Below are 17,867 nucleotides of genomic sequence, written 5' to 3'. Positions count from 1 at the left end.
ATTTTCAGATGTAAAAAGTTACTGAATATTAGAAATGATGGTTTACTTGACTGTAGGAAGCCGTTGAGTTCCACGCTTGCCAGTCGCGATCAATACAGTTTTGAGCCCATAGCAAAGAAGCTCGAGTAGCCAACGGAGCAGCAGGCAAATTTTTGTCCTTAAGAGCAATTAGCATGTCTGTAAAAGGCTCCACCAATAATGTTCCTGGCCCTCCATATTCTTTCTTCAAAAATTCATGCAGTATCTGTTTTCAAATTTCATGCAAAAAAGTACCATAAGCGAATTTCATTTACACAAGTCAAGTCATTATTCAAAAGTAGTTATGGCACAAAAATTGATAAACAGATCAGTTGAAATAATTCGCAATAAGATGAACCATAATTTCGAGTTCCCTCGAGCTATGAAAATGTTTGGTCGACCCAGCATTACCAACCTTCATGAGATAGATAAAGACATGAACTTTTTAAGTACGCTTCTGAGAAGTCACAATTACATGTGGATTGCTAATTTTTGGGTTGAAACATTATTGTGTTCTAGGTTGCATAGAGTTTAAGCAAAATCAAGTATTACGCTATTCATCTTCAAGCTGAGTTAACTTGAGCTAACTAAGTCGAAGTCAAAAGCTCGTTCAAACTAATTTCATTTCAAAATCAGCGTGTTTAGATTTAGCTCATAGTCAATCAATCCATATTAATTTTTGGAATTGTGTTCATCAATGAACTTTATTTATATCAAAGAGACAAATACATCCACATAATTTTATGGACATAAATGATATTCAAACTATACTATTGATAGATGTAAATAAACAGACTGTTCATAAACACACTGAATGTATGAAAAATGTTACTCACGATAGTAAAAGAACAAGCCTTTTAAGTTAATTACCAAGCTCAATCACTAGTACTATTCTAAAACAAGCACAAATTCAAACGACCACTGACACACAGAGCATTGGTTCATTTACACCCGAACATCATAGACCTTGATCCATACATGGAACAAAGAGCTCCATGCTTATGCATTTCGGAAGTTATAGCAAGGCTTGTGCTCAAAATTACCCTTTGAAGCCTAATACAAACAGAACGAAACCATAGTTTAAGTTACTAAATGTCTATATCCATCTTCCCTCTCTAAATGCAGTCCAAGTGCATTACATACACATCTGTAATAACCAACAACCAATCGAAGGAAAGTTCATGGAAGTATGACAAGATACCAAATGTTTGTTCAATGATATGGACATAGCCTAAAAAATTGACACTCAATTATCAATTTTCAAACTAAATAACCAGACTCATGTTTTCTTTCTTTTCCGATCTATAGCAGGTTTCCCACCAAAGGAGAAAACCACAGTTATTCAAGAGTATGTTTTAAAAACGAAAGATTAAAAACAGGTTAATTCAAAGTATTCACACTCAAATTTTGTGTGATTTGGATGATTTTCTGAGCACAGCAAAGAGAAGCCTCTGAACTAGTTTCCTGAAAAATTGACAGCAACTGCTACTAGATTTTCTGTCAGCAGGGCCCCAGAGTTTAAATCAACCACCCATTATTAGGAGATAGATTAACAAATTATAATTAGTACTAAAAATTTCTCCCTAACTAAGATTATATTGATAAATGAATTTTATGACATTTTTTTCAATATAAAAAGTCTTGTTGTCATTAAGATTCTTGACATTAAAGTCAATAATACTATTATAAATGTCTTAAATATATAGACAATCTTTACAATAATCCTGTGTGATTATGATTGGGTAATTAAGAAACAAATCAAAGAATGACCGAAAATAACCCTATAAAATAGGAAATAAAATTGTAGAAAGTCCACTTCTTGATGTTGTAACTCCCACAAAATTCCAAAAAGCCCATTAAAAATGTTCAAGAAGATACTGATGATAAATTAGAATGTTTGGATGAGAAAAATGTAGACCCACAAATGGGCAACAACCTAAGAAATTTGGTCAAATTTTAGTCCCCTTATAAACCAATTCATCATTATTTGTACCATCTATCTACTGAATAAAAACATAATGGGAAAATGGTTTTTCATATGGAAGAATAGTAATACCAAACCTTTAATATTCATTCTGAAGGTTACTTCCTAACTTAACCAGTAACCACATGATGTCTCCGTACAACATTATGCATGTTTTGAAGTCAAAACCTTAACCATTATTTTCTCCAATAAACATTTTGACAAAGTGTATAATGATAATATTGTGAAAAAATATGATGATACGATGAATTTATTATTCCCCTCATTCATATTATTTATGCACTTCGCCACTTTTATTTCCACTTCTTATAATTCGCACTTCACAAACTTTTTTATGTCATAATAACACAATACCATTAATAGACTAAAATTTGTAGTTCAATATATTGATGTAGTATAACTTGTTAGTTTAAAGTAGTACGGATTAACAAATTAGAAATTATCAAAACTTAATATAAATGCATAACTTGAAATTTAAATCAAGGAATTGAGAAAAATCATAGAGATTAATATTGAATGGTTGTAGTCACTTTCAAGAAAGATATTGGAGTGTAGTAGTGCCCTACATGGGTCAGTTTTTGAACAAGAAAAGTCCAAATCTTTAATTAAATAGGTGAGCCCAAAGATCTAAAACACCTCACATGGCTTACATAGACTGACAATTAAAACCAAAGATGTTTACACATGTGAATAACAAATAATATAATTAGTAGCAGGAAGAATATAATTCAAGACAACTAATATAAGTACGTACTTCATCATTTCCTTATTTTCATAGGATGTAATTAATGTTGTTTAGATACCAAGCAAGGCTTAACCTAGTGATAAAAGTTTGACCTTATGGGTTATGCTTTAACGGTCAAAGGATCAAACCCCATGAGGAGTTGTTTGGTGGTGAAGGTTACAGATTCGGCGTCTTCCTTACACTCAAAAAGAGGTTGACCTATAAAGTTGGATAAATTAACCCATGAGAGGTTTTGACTCACACCCAAAGATTTTGACTTGTAAAGCTGGACGGATTAACCCATAAAAGACTCCGATTCAATAGAATTCTTATCCTCATCATAAGAAAAAAAAATAATTAACCTTAGTTATATGGTCAATAACAATTAATTTATTTACATGGTCAAAGATTACCTCCTACGTTTAGGTCAGATTTTCTGGCACTATATAATCTCAATATCTCATTAGGTTAACATTTTTGATAAAATAAAAATAAAAAATTGGTGGAACAAAGAGACATAAAAGCATACTGTTTGTTCAGAGTTAGATTTTTGATGTTTCCTTGTCTTAGTAACGAATCAAGGACTTAATCATGTATTGCCCAAATTTGTCAAGTAGCTAAACTATATTAGAATATCTTAATCAATAATTATGTTTATAGCTTCATACACCTACTTAATGTGTGTATATGACATATAAAAGTGATTAAATTATATGGTTAGTATCTTGGAAGAAGTATACTTTACTATAGTGTAAGGCTTGTGTAAGACTTGGAACTTGTAACGAAAGACCACTATATTCTACAAGTACCACCTTTCTCCGATTTGATTGTGTTTATACATGTCCAAACATTTTTAAAACTAAAACTGCCTTTATGACTACGCCTAAGTCATGTTTAGTTTAGATTAAAATATTTTGAGACAATCAAGTTGAACAGTTGAAAGTAGGGGGAAGATAAGGGAATTGTCAATCCCATCAAAAGTTGTCCGGTGGAACACGAATTTGTGACCTCAAAATCAAAAAATGAGTTTTTTCATTCGTTTTTACCAACCTTGTTTGGTTAATTAGTAGTGACTACATGACTTATTTTTGACATTTATTCACATACATTTGGCCTAATGGATTATTTACATATTATAGTTGAATAATTACTAGTTTATTCATTCTTGCTGATTGATCTTAAATTATCATTAAGATTACCTGATCACACGGACTTCAGGTTCATAACAAAGCCACAATCCGACATGACCCAACTCTCAGTTCCTTGAACAAAAGCATAATGCATTAACTATGAGAGTGACTCGGCTAGTTCATTCAGAATAAGTCTAAAAAAACACAATTAAATGACACAAACTTTTTTCTCTTTTTTTGTTGAATCCTATTATATTTGATGCGCACGTATAAGTTAGTTTCACATTTGAGAAAAAGAGCAGAGAAAATAACCATAATTACGATTGGTTTACACTCATATTCAATTAATATTTTTTGAAGCTTCATTAGCTCGCAAAGTGTTCTACTCATGCATTAAATAAACCAATTTATCCTCATTTTTATGAAAAATGATCCAAACACCCTTATATTCTGAAAACATGCAGCATTTCAAAGTGTAATATGATTAATATTTTAATAAAGAATTATTATAAAGATTATACATATGTATTTGAAAAATGTACAATGAGATGAATTCACAAAACCCAATTTTTTTTTTAAAAAAAACATGCTCATATTTTTTCCTAACAATAAATCACGAAAACATGTGAAAGCAACTCACGTAAATAGTGTTCAAAGTAAAAAAACATAACAACTAAAGTAAAACGGGGGAAGTAGTTCAAAGATTTGTGCCCAAAGGCAAATTGCAAAAGGCATATATTAAGACTACTTGCAATAGGCATGGAGATAGACAAAATGAACTTATCATAATGTAAGTATGTAACTAAGCACTAATTGTGCAATTATGAAAAACAAACCAATAATGCTTTATTCCATTATGAAGTGTACGCAAAAAGGACTGATTCAAAAGAACAATAATCTATGTTGTTATGAAACTTGATGAGTAAGCACAAGAGAAAATCAATTATACAATATTGATAACTCTGTTAAGCATTTCATGTTAAGAAAGTGACCCACATTTAATAATGAAAACTAAATAATGGTAATAAGGCGGTCGGATGACATTAATTAAACAACATGAACAGCCTAACTCTACTGTTATCAAAACACGCGGCATCATGTTCAATGATGAACCCCAAATATGAGAGCTCTTTCAATTTAATTTAATTTATTTATCATAAGATGAAGATTTATCAACTTCAAGGATCAAAGCTAATTGCATATTTTAATTGATCAATGACTTACTCAAATAAAACACTTGTGATAATTTCCTCCATTGAAAATTAAATATTTATACATGATGTAATTTGAACTCGTAATATTACGCATAATCAAATTCAATCCAGATCGATGGATGAAGCGACTATTATGATACAACAATTTCTATATACAACTACAACTTACTGGTTTCACCATGCACATTATACCCTGGCCTCATCGTGAAGAAAAAAAAAAAAAAAAAAAAAAAAAAAAAAAAAAAAAAAACCTTGATTACTTACAAGTTATATTTGGTTGGTGCAAAGAGTTAACTTCGAAAATTAACTAAATACGAAGTATTTTTCTTAAGAGGATATCCTATCCCAACCAATTAACAAGGTGATTTGATAATATTGATGATGCAAAATTCATGATAGACTTTTGAAAAAATGTACATTTTCTAGGAGGACTTTGTTGGGTTGAATGTGACTAATCCTAGAACTGGCTCCTTAGATTTTGCAATAATGACCATTCTTCCTAAAGGTCATTAATTTGCTACTACTAGTCACTAGACTATTAGTTAGAGGATACCATGTGAAGTGTACATGGTTAGATGTACTCTTCCTATTTTTGTCCCAATAATTGCATGATGCCGACCAAAAGCATTTGATTGTGTTTTTTCATTCTGATAATTAAAGAGGATCAGGACACCCAAACATCTCTCTATCAAGCATTTATTTGAAATGGTCCTATTACTAGCAACCTAGAGTAATAGACCAGCATTCTAGTGATTTATTCTTTACTGGTCTTAGGCTTAATTGAAACAAAAGTTTGATACTCTTTTTTTCCGAGTTTAAATGTCATACTCTTATAATTAAACATATATTATGGAGTTACCAGACTATTTATGATATAGGATAAGTTCTATCTTAAGTAGTGGTATCATTATGAAAAGCTAACATGGATGCTGACTAGTTGGGTTGGTTATACTGTTAAAAGTATAGGAGGTAGTATCAAACAACCGTAATCAAACCTCATCTGCATCAGTTGTCCTCAAGGACTCTCTATACACCATAATGACTTATTGGGGATGCTAATTATAAGACATTGCTATGCACATTCAAAAATGAGAACTTTAACCAGACAGAGATCACAGAGTACCAATTCAGAAGGGAAGAAACATTCTTCCATGTATAACATGTCTTAAGAGTATATGGACCTAGAGAAGACAGTGTTTTGAAGGGAAGCTGAGAAGACAGTGTTATCATTGGCAAGCTGCAACTGTCAAAAAGTTTTTAAATCACCGCTTCTCTTAAGTGTGTTACTTGGTCCCAGAAAGCCTATAGATTAGATCCTTCCAACTCTTCTGATGCGGTATTTGGCTGGCCTTTAGCAGACATAGATAGAAACTATGAATGCTTCTTTAGCTAGTCAAGGTTTATGACCTTTACTTCATGTTGTGAACTTAAACTGTGTCTACTTTAAGAAATAAACATTGTTCGAACTAATGCAAAAAGTTCTAATTTAACTTGGAAGAAACCGAAGAACTGTAACAAATTCTCATGATTTATATTTTACATATCTTTTGTACCTCAGAATACGTTTATGGACCAAAGCTGGATAACTTAAGCTAGTGCATGTGCATGCTGGATGGACCAGGGCTGAGGGACTGAGGGTGCAATTAAGGAGCAATGTTGACTCATGAACTTTCTTTGTCCATTATTTTCTTGTCTTTTGGGACCCTCGCTCCTTGTATAAATAACTACCCAATGGCTGATTGCACATAACTAATTTGTAGAGCCATGAAGCCCACATACTTATTCAATGGCCGGCTAAGTGTACTTTTCACTCTCCCAGCTCTCTGAAATCACAAAATCTGCCTACATCTTGATGGTGAACTTAGGTACTTCGGATCTAACTTATCCTGCAGAAGGTTTATCCCAATATGGGCAATATCCCTAAGGAATCATAACCTCTTAGAAGACTACCTAGCATTCTCAAATGGCTCAGTTGATCGCGTATTCTAGAAACACAAACTTAAAGAACACCAACCTAAATTTTCTATTGAATTAAAGACAATGAACTCGCAAATGGAGAAAGAATGAAAGAATTATGATGTCTATAATATAAAATGAACCCTTTTCCCCTCGTTATATATATAATGAACCTAAAGCTAACAGAATTTCCCGCCACCCCAGAAACATAACCACTTTATAAATTAACTCCCAACTAACCCAACTGCCAACTAACAAACAATCCAACAGCAGACATGTCATAACAACCATTCAATCCCAAATCAACACAAATAAGTTCACTCAAGCAATTCATCGAACACCTTAAGAGCAGATTCTTATAAGACAAAAGCAATTAACATCACATTGAATTTAAGCCGTAAATGGTACTCACCTTGGCGCAAACATCGACAACCTGGTCAAGTTCGTCCCCAAATGCATCTTCATCTTTCAACAATGTCTTCTTTAATTCAATCTTGAACTTCCGGGTTTCCTGCAAAATCCCAAGAAAAAAAAAATCTCAAAAAATAAGATAAAAATTTTACAGAAACAATTTGTGCAATGTTATTATTACAGCTTCAGCAAATTCTGGAATTGGATCAGGATACATGTATTTCCGAGGCGGGTTTGCTCGGAGTGTGAGAAATGAAGAAAGAGACTCAATTCGACGGCGGCGAGGGCGCAGGAGAAGAGAAGAGGGGCGAAAGATAAGATGGTTGAATGTTGGAAATTTGGCGGGAGTATTGATCAAGTTAGTTGAAAAGTGGAGGGAAGAGTAAAGCGCCATTAATGGAGAAATTGTTGCACAAAAATTTCTATTTTTGTAAGTTTATTTTTGGTTCAATGCACCTCTCCTTGGAATATATAGTCTTTACTACTTGAGTATACTTCATGTTTATGGAGTATATTAGTTGAAGGGTTGTTAATTATTGGATTTTACGGCCATAATTGAACTTAAGAGTTTAAGATAGCATAACATATTGGCAAATTCTTAGCCAGATAATGATTAATGCAAAAACGTTTTTTTTCCTCCTTAGCAGTATGTTGCTTGAATAGTTTGCATTGCGTAGATAACGGTCAACTTGATTCAATTGTACATTAATCATAGTGATGAAACTTGCATAAGGATACAGTCGAGACTAATGACCTACAGCAAATTGTTTTGTGCAGCCGATAGCTTCCAAGACGGTGCTCCAAGTGCACAATACATGCTTATGTGATGAATACTTTCACCTTCACAGGTTTACAGCCATGCGCACTGTGAACGTGCTGAACTGGTAGCACGTATGGAAACTACTACATCAATGCATACCCCAGCTAACAAATATTTAAGCAAATAATAAAAAGCTAGAGTACTCAGACCCATATAGTCTAAAGGTTAAAAAACTTTCCAGGAGCTTTATTGCCCACAAAATAAAAGAATACATCTTAGCCAAGCAGGCCAAATATCTGTAGACTGTGGTCTGACTGAAACAAATCTCACCCTCTCACTAAAATGGGTAAGCTTGTTACAACAAAACCCATGCCTAAACACTACAAAATTGCTTGCTTAATAAAATTACACAAGTCATGGAAAACATCAGTGCCAAATCACTCACTTAAGTTTTGATACTACGCCTTGATTTTTTGGCGGAACTTTTATTATTTGATTTTTGTTTCCGTCCACGTTGCTTCTGGTCCTCTACTCTTTCGTGCGGATCTACTTCTTCAAATTTGATAGGATTAATGATCATGCCAGATTTCTTTACGACCTGATTGAACACACTCAATGTCAGAGAGAGCAATGACCCCTCAGCCGATATTATCATATGGCTACAATTTTATTTAATATGGGGAAAAAAAAACAAAAAACGAAGTTGACTACAAGAGAGAGAGAGAGAGAGAGAGAGAGAGAGTTAACTCACTTCTGGTCTGGTAAGAGCCCCAGCGGCTGTTGCTGGGTTAAATTCAGGGCCAATAGGCATACGAATGCTCTGTTCAAAAACATCTTTCGAAGCAAAAGGATAAGGCAGCGTCTTTACATACAATTTCTCCCCCTGCCAGTTCCAGAAACACATATGACAGCATTAGGCAAGTTTGATCCACATTGATATTTAAAAGTGATAGAATGTGGAAAAATTAAGGTAAGTAGATAGAAAAATTGGATTCGAGGGAGTATTATCTAGTACATGACCTATATAATTAACACTTCGAGTTTCCCTCGGCAATTTTACCCACCACCTAATTTTCAACAATAAAATGGCCCATATGGAAAATAAAGACAAAAGAGTAGAAACACTGACCTTCTTATCTACTTTCTCAGATATGATTACGTGTTTAAGACGTGCATCCTTCCTTTTTTTCAAAGCTGCTTCTCTCTTTTGCTTAGCAGTTGCATGCTCTTCCAGCATCCAAGAAGGCAAACCCCTTTTCTTTTGGACATCAGTCCACTGACCCCATCCAGGAAGCAGAAGGGGCTTCTCTGGCTCAGGATTCTCTTCATTCAAAACATCCTCTTTAACCTTTTCAAATTCTTCTTCCACATCATCCCCCGCAAATGCACGCTTTATTAGCTCTTCATTTGACGGTAGTTCATAAGCTTTCCCTGAAGACAACATCCCATCTATCATATTCCCACCACTGTCTGTATCGCTGTCATCCTCCACATCCTAATAAATCAAGTGCACATACAGCAAGGCTATCAAATTGTCCTCATAGTTATATATGTTACAAAACATGCAAAACGTCCAATGATATGTATACCTCTTCACTATCATTGCTTGGAGATGGTTTTACAACCTCTGGCATACTCTTCACATTGGTATTAGAAGTGGAACCCCCTTTATTCCCACTCTTCATCTGCATACATGATCATTAGAGTTATAAATAAAAATTCAACATTCCAGCACAATGTTACTAAGCGCATAAGGATCTAAAAGGGGTGTTTTAGTGTCTCAGTTTGCTCACTAGATTCCCCAAGCCCAACTCATTCAATCGTGTTCATTTTAAACTCATGAAACAACTTAAATGCACCATTTTTAAAAAACATATAGTCAAAGGAGAACACCATTGCGAGGTCAACAAAGAAACAAAAGGGAAGAGCAAAGGCAGAAAAGGTTTATCATTTTGGTCCATGCTTCCACCCCTTCTTCGAACACAAGTAAACAGATATGAAGCTAGAACAAGGCAACACATAGATTGGGTAACAACCCCCCACACACACAACAAAACATGACAGGAAAAAATATACAATGCAGAAATACAGAATAGCTCTAACCTGTTTCCATGAACCAGATGTGAAAACAGAAACATCGTGGCTTGTTCTTGGCCCAGAGTCTTGAGCTACATCAATAACACTCTGCGAAGTATAGAAGTATTAATCAAGCTAATTTATAACGATTATACCCTCAATGTAAGGAAAAAGGCAAGGACTCAATTACTTTGAAAGCTGAATCATCAACAGTCTCCAAATCTTCACGAAGTACATCCAAATCAATGTCAATATCTTTTTCAATGTGATGACTTGTCACACTATCCATTTGAATATCATCCTTCTCTTCAATGATATCTTCATTATCACTGCCATAATTGTCAACATCAGGTCTATGATTTACGTTAGCAGCCACTTCAATCTTCTTTCTAGGTACACCAAAAACTCGTCTCCCACTGGAAGTCCCTTCCTTCAGGCCCTTTCCTGCAGTCTGGTTTAAAGATAAATCATAATCCTCTAGAGCACGCTTGGCTTCTTCATTAGCAGCCTCCTTTCTTTTCTCCATCCCTCGTACCTATGATTAATATAAGAGTTAGAAAACCCAGATAGTGAAATCAAATATCTTAATACCATCTAGCAGAATTTGAGTTTTATGTCCAGCAGTTTTAACAATAGGGTGAAAAGCGATATATATATATATATATATAGGGTGAATATATATATAGGACCCGGTGAGAATAAGTCTATATGTTAGAACCCATACTTATATGAGAATTGATCTAAAATTTAGAACATGTGACTCAAATTAAAATTTAGAACATATGAGTAATAATTTAGAGCATTTGTGTGACTGTGTGAGTAATTATTAGAACATCTTGTTTAAAAATTAGAACATGTGTCTGCTTAACGAAATTTAGAACATATGATTCGAGATTTAGAACATGTGAAGAAAAATTTAGAACACCTGGTATAAAATATGCAAAATGTGAGTAAAAATTTAGAACATACGAGTAAAAATTAGAACATATGCTTTAAATTCTACAACATATGATTAAAAATCTTAGAACACACGTTTTAAAATGTAGAACATATAACTTAAAATTTGGAACAAGTTATTTAAAATTTATGACATCTAACTTAACTAATTTATGGTTTAGATCATGTGAGTACTATTTTAGTATTTTAGAGCAAGTGATTTAAGTACAACATCAGAGTAAATTTTTAGAACATTATATTTAAGATTTAGAACATACGAGTGAAATTTTCTGCCTCCGTTTCATATTTTTGCAACTTTTGCCAAAAATGGATGCTACACATTATTTGCAACTAATGTTTTATTTCCTTTTTAGGTTGTCATTTCTCTGTATCATTCTCCTCATCACATGCATTCCTATTTTCTCTCTCAATCTTACACTCACAAACAAATTTTGCTTAGGATTTCGTGCACCCTTCAAAGTTGCAAAAAATGTGAAACAGAGGTAGTAGAACATTTTGAGTGTTCTCACATAAGAAAGGCTTCTCACATACAAAGTGTTTGCATATATATAAGCAAAGATATAGGGTAGAGAGGGGGGGGGGGGGGGGGGGAAGGGAAGTCAAACTACTATATGAGAATCAAAATCATTAATCAAACATGACAATAACCTAAATTACCTAAACTCAACACCTCACCCCTATTTTCAATTGCTCAATGTTCTCTACCATGCACGTTAGTGGATGAAGCATGGGAATGCGCACTTAGACCACCCAACCTGTTGCATTTATCTCTCTTCTCTCTACAGATCTTTGGCTAATGAACAAACCTTGTGCTTGATGTGAAAAAATGTAGTTTAATTGTCATTTCTATATCACATTTCGTTAAACCTGCCACTAGGTTTGATGATTCCCTAGGTTCAGGAGGAGAAAATGGGATAAGCTGGAGAAGTTCACAATGTCGGGAGAGGTCAACAAAGTCTATTCTGAGGAAGGAGCAAAATATACAGAGAAAACACGGACATTACAATAATTGTACATTTTGGAAAATAATATCAAGGATAGATATGTAATATAACTGAAAGAGAATTCTGAAGTGAAAAGCTTCAAGAATGTAAAGGCAAAGCTAAAGATTGAAGCAGAAGATGTTGACCAGATTCACATAATTTCAATTTTAAATTAACAGGACCAGAAAACCTCTTGGCTTTGATTGCCATTTTAGTTCCATTGTACAGTGTTTCATCCAAGATTATGAAGGAGCTTAAACTCTTTTCTGCTTAGTTAATACCACCAACACCTCTACCCCCTCTTCTGAAATCTTTCAATTCATATTTACAGAGGCAGAACTTTGAGGAGGAAAGAGGGCAAAGAACTAAAAAATAAAATTATTGAAAGACGAGAACTGAACGAATTGTTGAGAAGAATTTTTGAACAAGTTTGAACTGTTGGAAGAGAAGGTCAAAGGTGAGTTCTTGAAAATAAAAGGATAGCCACAACCCTCAGAGAAAAGTGCAACTATAATAAAATCTTCAGCTAATTACATTGCAAAATATAACAGTTAACAGCAAACTAATGTCCTGAATGATTAAAATGATGCCAAGGAAAAGCAGAATTTATCTTTTTCATCCTTTTTTTTTTGTGCCATCCATTTTTCTTAAGATAAGATACATTTTAGGTTTCAGAAACTTCCATTCCATGCAAAACAGAGCAAGAGGATGCAAAAATGATGTGATGAAACACAATAAGCAAACAATAGGAATGGGAACAATATACCATGAAAGGCAACGAAAGAACCCCTGAATCAGGCACTTCATCCTCTTGTTCCATTATTTTAACTATTTTCTCCTTTGCCTTGGCCAATAACTTAGATGCACCCTCCTCATCTGAACTATACATATCCTCATCATCCTCATCACTGCTATCATCACTGCTGCTGCCATCCTTCATGGAATTCATTTTCCTGGTCAGAAGATTATGAAGATTCAACTGCTCAGCTATAGCAGCTTGAGTACCTTCATCTTGTTTACTTAACCCGCGTTCAAGAACACGTTTAGCCCACTTTCCTTGGTTTCTGTGCCTCAGTGTCATGCGTGCCTGCACCATAGAAACGCAATACCAATGATTTGTCATTGAGTGAAATTGGCTAAACTACAAATACAAATTAAACATACAACAGCACATCATTTTACATGCCTCTGCTCGTTTTCTTTCTTGTTTCTCAGCATACTCTTTGGCGCCTTCAGGATCGGTTTGCAAATCTGAAGAAGCTGCCTTCAATTTGTCTTTTTTCTTTAAGCGATGATAAGTTTTGGACTTAATTTTTTTAAGCTGTTTTGCTTTCATTTCATGACGGAAAAGAAGACTGCGCATTTTAGCAAGTCTGTTCTGGCGGTCCTTCACTTCATCAGTAGATATCTGCACATCATATCAAGAGGAACATATTAAATTTTCAATCTAAGTAATGGCATGCAAGAGCAACAAGCAACATAAATTCATAGTATTTTAATTATGATCTCATTCACCTAAACCTTCAATGCTCCAAACATTCAGTACAGCACAATGCTTACTCTTTGTTCCTCTATGAGGCGACAAATTGCATGAACTACACAAAGACATTCAACTTAAAATAGAAATAAACAGTTATATTAGAAAATTTTAAGGCTAGGATTATGACTTCAACGAGTACTACTTCGCACTGACATCTGCTACTCTTCTTACATAACAAGATTCTTCAACTTTATCCACTCAAAATCACCCCCACCCCTCCCAAAAAAAAAAAAAAAAAAAAATCAATAAATATAAAGATACGAGACAAAGGTTTTTTTTTTTTTTTTTTTTTTTTTTTTTTTTTTTTTGAGGGAAAGACAAAGGTATATAATCCTCCAAGACACCACAAAACGCAGTATCTTCACCAAGTAATAATGAATATTGAAAACAGTCTTTCTTCCTCTCAATGCATTATTGATTAGCAGTGATACAATGTATGACCTAGGTTGCATGGAACAAGAAATGGAAAATGGAAAGGTGAAACCTGAGACATGCACATATGCAACCTTTCAGATATTAAGAATTAGGAAATATATAGAAAGATAAAAAAAAAGGAAATATATAGAAAGATATAATACAATGTATACCCCACTTATGGGATTATGGCTTTGATTTGTTGATAATACAATGTATTAGACTTTAAATAATAATTTTTTTTTTTTTTTGAAAAAAAAATACAATTTTCTCTGAAAGAAAGTACTCCCTCCATCTCTTTAATTCTTTACATTTGAAATCATTTTGTTAGAAAAACATAGTCAAAACGTAAAGGATTAAAAAAGGGAGGGAGTGATTCTATTAATTTTGTGAAAAAAAATAATAGAAATCAATGGAAAGAAAGAAGCAGACAAGGAAACAAATTCAAATAGAAAACCAATGGATTAGTAAAGTCTCTCCTCCCATACTCTTTAAATTGGCAGACTAGACCAACTAGTTGAGCCATATACCCAAATTTAAACTGCCTGCCTCATGGTCCGAAATTTATACATGATTACAGTCATTAGTGAATTGCATGCATATAATAATAAAACAAGGAGATATCATCTTGCACACTTGCACAACCTAAATGGATTTAAACAGGTGTATATGGGGCTTTGTCAAAAGGGTAATAGAGCAAGTATGAGGAATAACACCTTACATACCACAGGTTTGCTTTGCGTTTACACACCCTGCCATATTACCCATTGGCAATAGAATGTTAAGTAATCTCCCATTCCCTCTTAGGCAGGTATACTTTATGATTATATACTCAATAAAAGCAGCCATTATATAAAGGCTTTCCAGAAGTGGGTTTGCCATTTCATTAATTTGATAAGACTAATTAATCATTTGTGCCATCAATTCCACAAGTAATTGCATGTGTCACATATAATGAAAGACAATGGACACAGTGACTTTTCTTGGTTTTCCTATTTATAGAAAACGTGGTTATGTTAAATTACTAGTAATAGTAAGTAATGATTATTGCTTAGTGAATTAGTGTAACCAACTTCCCTTTTATGTTACAACACAGTAACATTTAGTTTTCAAATTGTATAGTAGAAAAGAGAAAAAAAAAAAAACAAAATATATAAAAGCCAGTGCAATGTAAATCAGCTCCTACCTTGTTTAGCTCAAGAAGCTTGGCACCATCATTCTTGTAAGCTTCTGAGATCTCTTTGTTATCCAATATTGATGCAATCGCCTTCTCAAAATCAGATCGCGGTTTGAACTCAGAGGCCATTGTTCCCACGGTCGGAAGGCCCATATCATTACCTTGGTCAAAATAGAGCGTGGGAGCTTCTCGATTTCTCTTCACGAGATGCTCCCATTTAGTAATATCCTTCTTTGTGAGGTCATATGCTGCCCCCCTCTCCACCCTCTCTCGCTCTGGCTTGGGAAGTGGAGCTTGAACTGTTTCTCCTTTCTTCTCAACATGTTCAATCCTTTTCCTAAGCTTGCTGAAAGCAGGAGTACCTCGAAGAGGATCCAGAAGGTCTTGAATACTGATACTCCCATTACCGCTGAGGACATCACGGCTAGGGTTAAATTCAGATTCTGGATAAGCCTCAGAAACAGCAGCACGTCTCTTCCTCTTTTTGTCTGATAAATCAAAATTTTAGACCTAATTTTGCAGTGATTTTCACTTCATTTATTTATCGAAATTGTTCCAATCAAGTATTCATAGCATAAAAGAAAATCAGATATGAAAGAAGCATTTACCAATACTGAAAAATAGTCACTAAACAAAAACAACAGCCCTTCAGCCTAACAGCACCAAAAGCGGATTCTTTTGAATGCCCAGATAGCGAAAAAATCGTTTTGATTCAGATATTAAGTGGAACAAGTATCTAGAGTGTAGAGTTTTGCTCAAAGTTTCTTTTTAACTTGTTCTAGCAATAGATTAATTTTACACCTCTGGCAGATCGAATAGTATAACCATCAAATCAGCATTTCTGCATTTGCACCACTTATGATCAAAGCTATTTGCGAGACGTCACAGAATAAACACAGCATATTTACCTGCAAAAGCCTGAGTATGGATTCCAGTAATATCCTCTAGCATTCTTGCATGCCTTCCCTCATCATACTCCTTGTCAATGGAATCCTCATCTTCATCTCCAGGACCTAAATCGTCGTCATCCTCGGAGAGTATGTCTTCATCCTACACATAAATGAGTGGAACATCTAAAAGCTGCATACTTTAACATTGAAACAGATACATCGCCACATTGGCTATTATTTAGTCCGAGAAAGATATCAATTTTGCTGGCACAATATTATTTTTTCTTATGCCACTTCAACATTGGTAGCACTTGGTTGACTAAAAAGACAAAAATGATTTTATGCCTTGCGATCCCCCCCCCCCCAACTCCCCACCCCTGCCAGTGATGCATCAAACTTCCACTGCTAGTTACAATGCAGTTGCCATTCCTAATATTAGGCTTTGCAACCACAACAATCACTGTTGCTCATAAGGTTTGTCATGTGTAAAAGATCACTTCTAAGTCCTTACTGATACCCCTCGTCTCAATTTGAAAGGCATGAATATATCACGAATAAACCAATAATCTCCTGTACTGAATGTACTCTTTCTAAGTACAGCAGCAATAAGGTTGTCATATTAAACTCTTCTAGTCATACCACTAAAGTACTAAACCCAAGACCCCTAAACCCTAACATGATCCTAAAAACCTCGAAAAAAAGTCATTCGCCATCGTCTCAACACAAACATAAAACTCCTTTCAGTAGTACTTTAGTAAAACCAGTAAACAAACAATTAACACCACTACACTCACAAAATTCCAACAAATCCATCATTCTCCACCACGAAACATATACAAAGAAATCCAAACTTAATGCAATTTCTCAAAATATACACCTAATATTTTCAATTGAGGGTACAAATAAATATATTAAGAACACAACAAATAACTTCTAAGACTAAAAAAAATTCGCATTGCTCATAATAAAAACAAAATAAATTACTACTAAACTACACCTAATAATGATTAAATTACTTTAATTCACCCCCAAATTAACTCTTTCACTTCAAAATTCCATTTTTTTTGCAGAAATTTCAAGTTTAATCAATCAAAGCAAAGCAATCGAAAAGCATAAGAGAAGAGAGAAACAAAAACCTTGAATTTCTCAGGAAGTTCATACTCATAATTCTCAACATGATCAAATCGTCGATTCTTCTTAGATTCCTCCTCCGCAACTTCCTCCTCATACTCATACAAATCCTTAACATAATTCAATTCACCTTCATCCGAATCAATAACTTCATCATCTTCAACATCATCATCACTATTACCATATAAATTAGGGTTTCCGAGATTATCAAGCTGCTTCCTAAATGCCGACGGTAATCGAGGACCTCGTCTCTCTCCTCCGCCACCACTTCCACCACCACGGCGTTTTCCAGAAGATTTAGGGTTTGATTTTTTGCTGGTGAATTTCTTCGGTGTTTTCTCTCTCCTCTGTAACTGTTTCGCGCCGTCGCTGGATTTCCTCTTCTTGTCCGCCATTGTTGAGGGGTTTCAGAGGTTTAAGCTTGGCGGCCGCGAAGTAAGAGAGAGAAAAAGAGAGTGCGAGATACGGAGTAATTAAGAGTTGTACAAGACTACAAGAGTGA

General features: G+C 34.4%; 2 protein-coding genes across 2 annotated transcripts; both read right to left on the bottom strand.

Annotated features, from left to right (window-relative positions):
* Positions 1-28: 28 nt before the first annotated feature.
* LOC145601897 (protein PLASTID REDOX INSENSITIVE 2, chloroplastic-like) lies at positions 29-7,992 on the bottom strand. The gene is made up of 3 exons (XM_081657981.1): positions 7,619-7,992; positions 7,439-7,537; positions 29-244 (listed from the first exon to the last, which is right to left on the bottom strand). The coding sequence occupies exons 1-3, from the start codon at positions 7,829-7,831 to the stop codon at positions 29-31; spliced, it is 528 nt and encodes a 175-aa protein (XP_081514107.1). The 5' UTR covers positions 7,832-7,992.
* Positions 7,993-8,416: 424 nt separating this feature from the next.
* LOC145602560 (uncharacterized) lies at positions 8,417-17,867 on the bottom strand. The gene is made up of 11 exons (XM_081658749.1): positions 17,371-17,867; positions 16,253-16,394; positions 15,354-15,832; positions 13,400-13,621; positions 12,980-13,300; positions 10,464-10,808; positions 10,301-10,381; positions 9,787-9,882; positions 9,327-9,692; positions 8,949-9,080; positions 8,417-8,795 (listed from the first exon to the last, which is right to left on the bottom strand). Exons 1-11 carry the CDS (start codon positions 17,758-17,760, stop codon positions 8,643-8,645), a joined length of 2,727 nt encoding a protein of 908 aa, XP_081514875.1. The 5' UTR covers positions 17,761-17,867; the 3' UTR covers positions 8,417-8,642.

This window comes from Chenopodium album, chromosome 21 (assembly GCF_948465745.1).
Source record: "Chenopodium album chromosome 21, dcCheAlbu1.1, whole genome shotgun sequence".
NCBI lineage: Eukaryota > Viridiplantae > Streptophyta > Magnoliopsida > Caryophyllales > Amaranthaceae > Chenopodium > Chenopodium album.
This window is presented reverse-complemented; position numbering and strand designations above follow the sequence as displayed.

Coding starts and splice junctions, on each gene's coding strand:
- LOC145601897 (XM_081657981.1), bottom strand. CDS start 7,831: ATGGCGCTTTACTCTTCCCTCCACTTTTCAACTAACTTGATCAATACT. Junction 7,538..7,618: donor TTCCAGAATTTGCTGAAGCT/GTAATAATAACA, acceptor GGGATTTTGCAG/GAAACCCGGAAGTTCAAGAT. Junction 245..7,438: donor TTGTCGATGTTTGCGCCAAG/GTGAGTACCATT, acceptor ATTTGAAAACAG/ATACTGCATGAATTTTTGAA.
- LOC145602560 (XM_081658749.1), bottom strand. CDS start 17,760: ATGGCGGACAAGAAGAGGAAATCCAGCGACGGCGCGAAACAGTTACAG. Junction 15,833..16,252: donor CCATACTCAGGCTTTTGCAG/GTAAATATGCTG, acceptor TTGATTTATCAG/ACAAAAAGAGGAAGAGACGT. Junction 9,693..9,786: donor CAAGCAATGATAGTGAAGAG/GTATACATATCA, acceptor TTGATTTATTAG/GATGTGGAGGATGACAGCGA.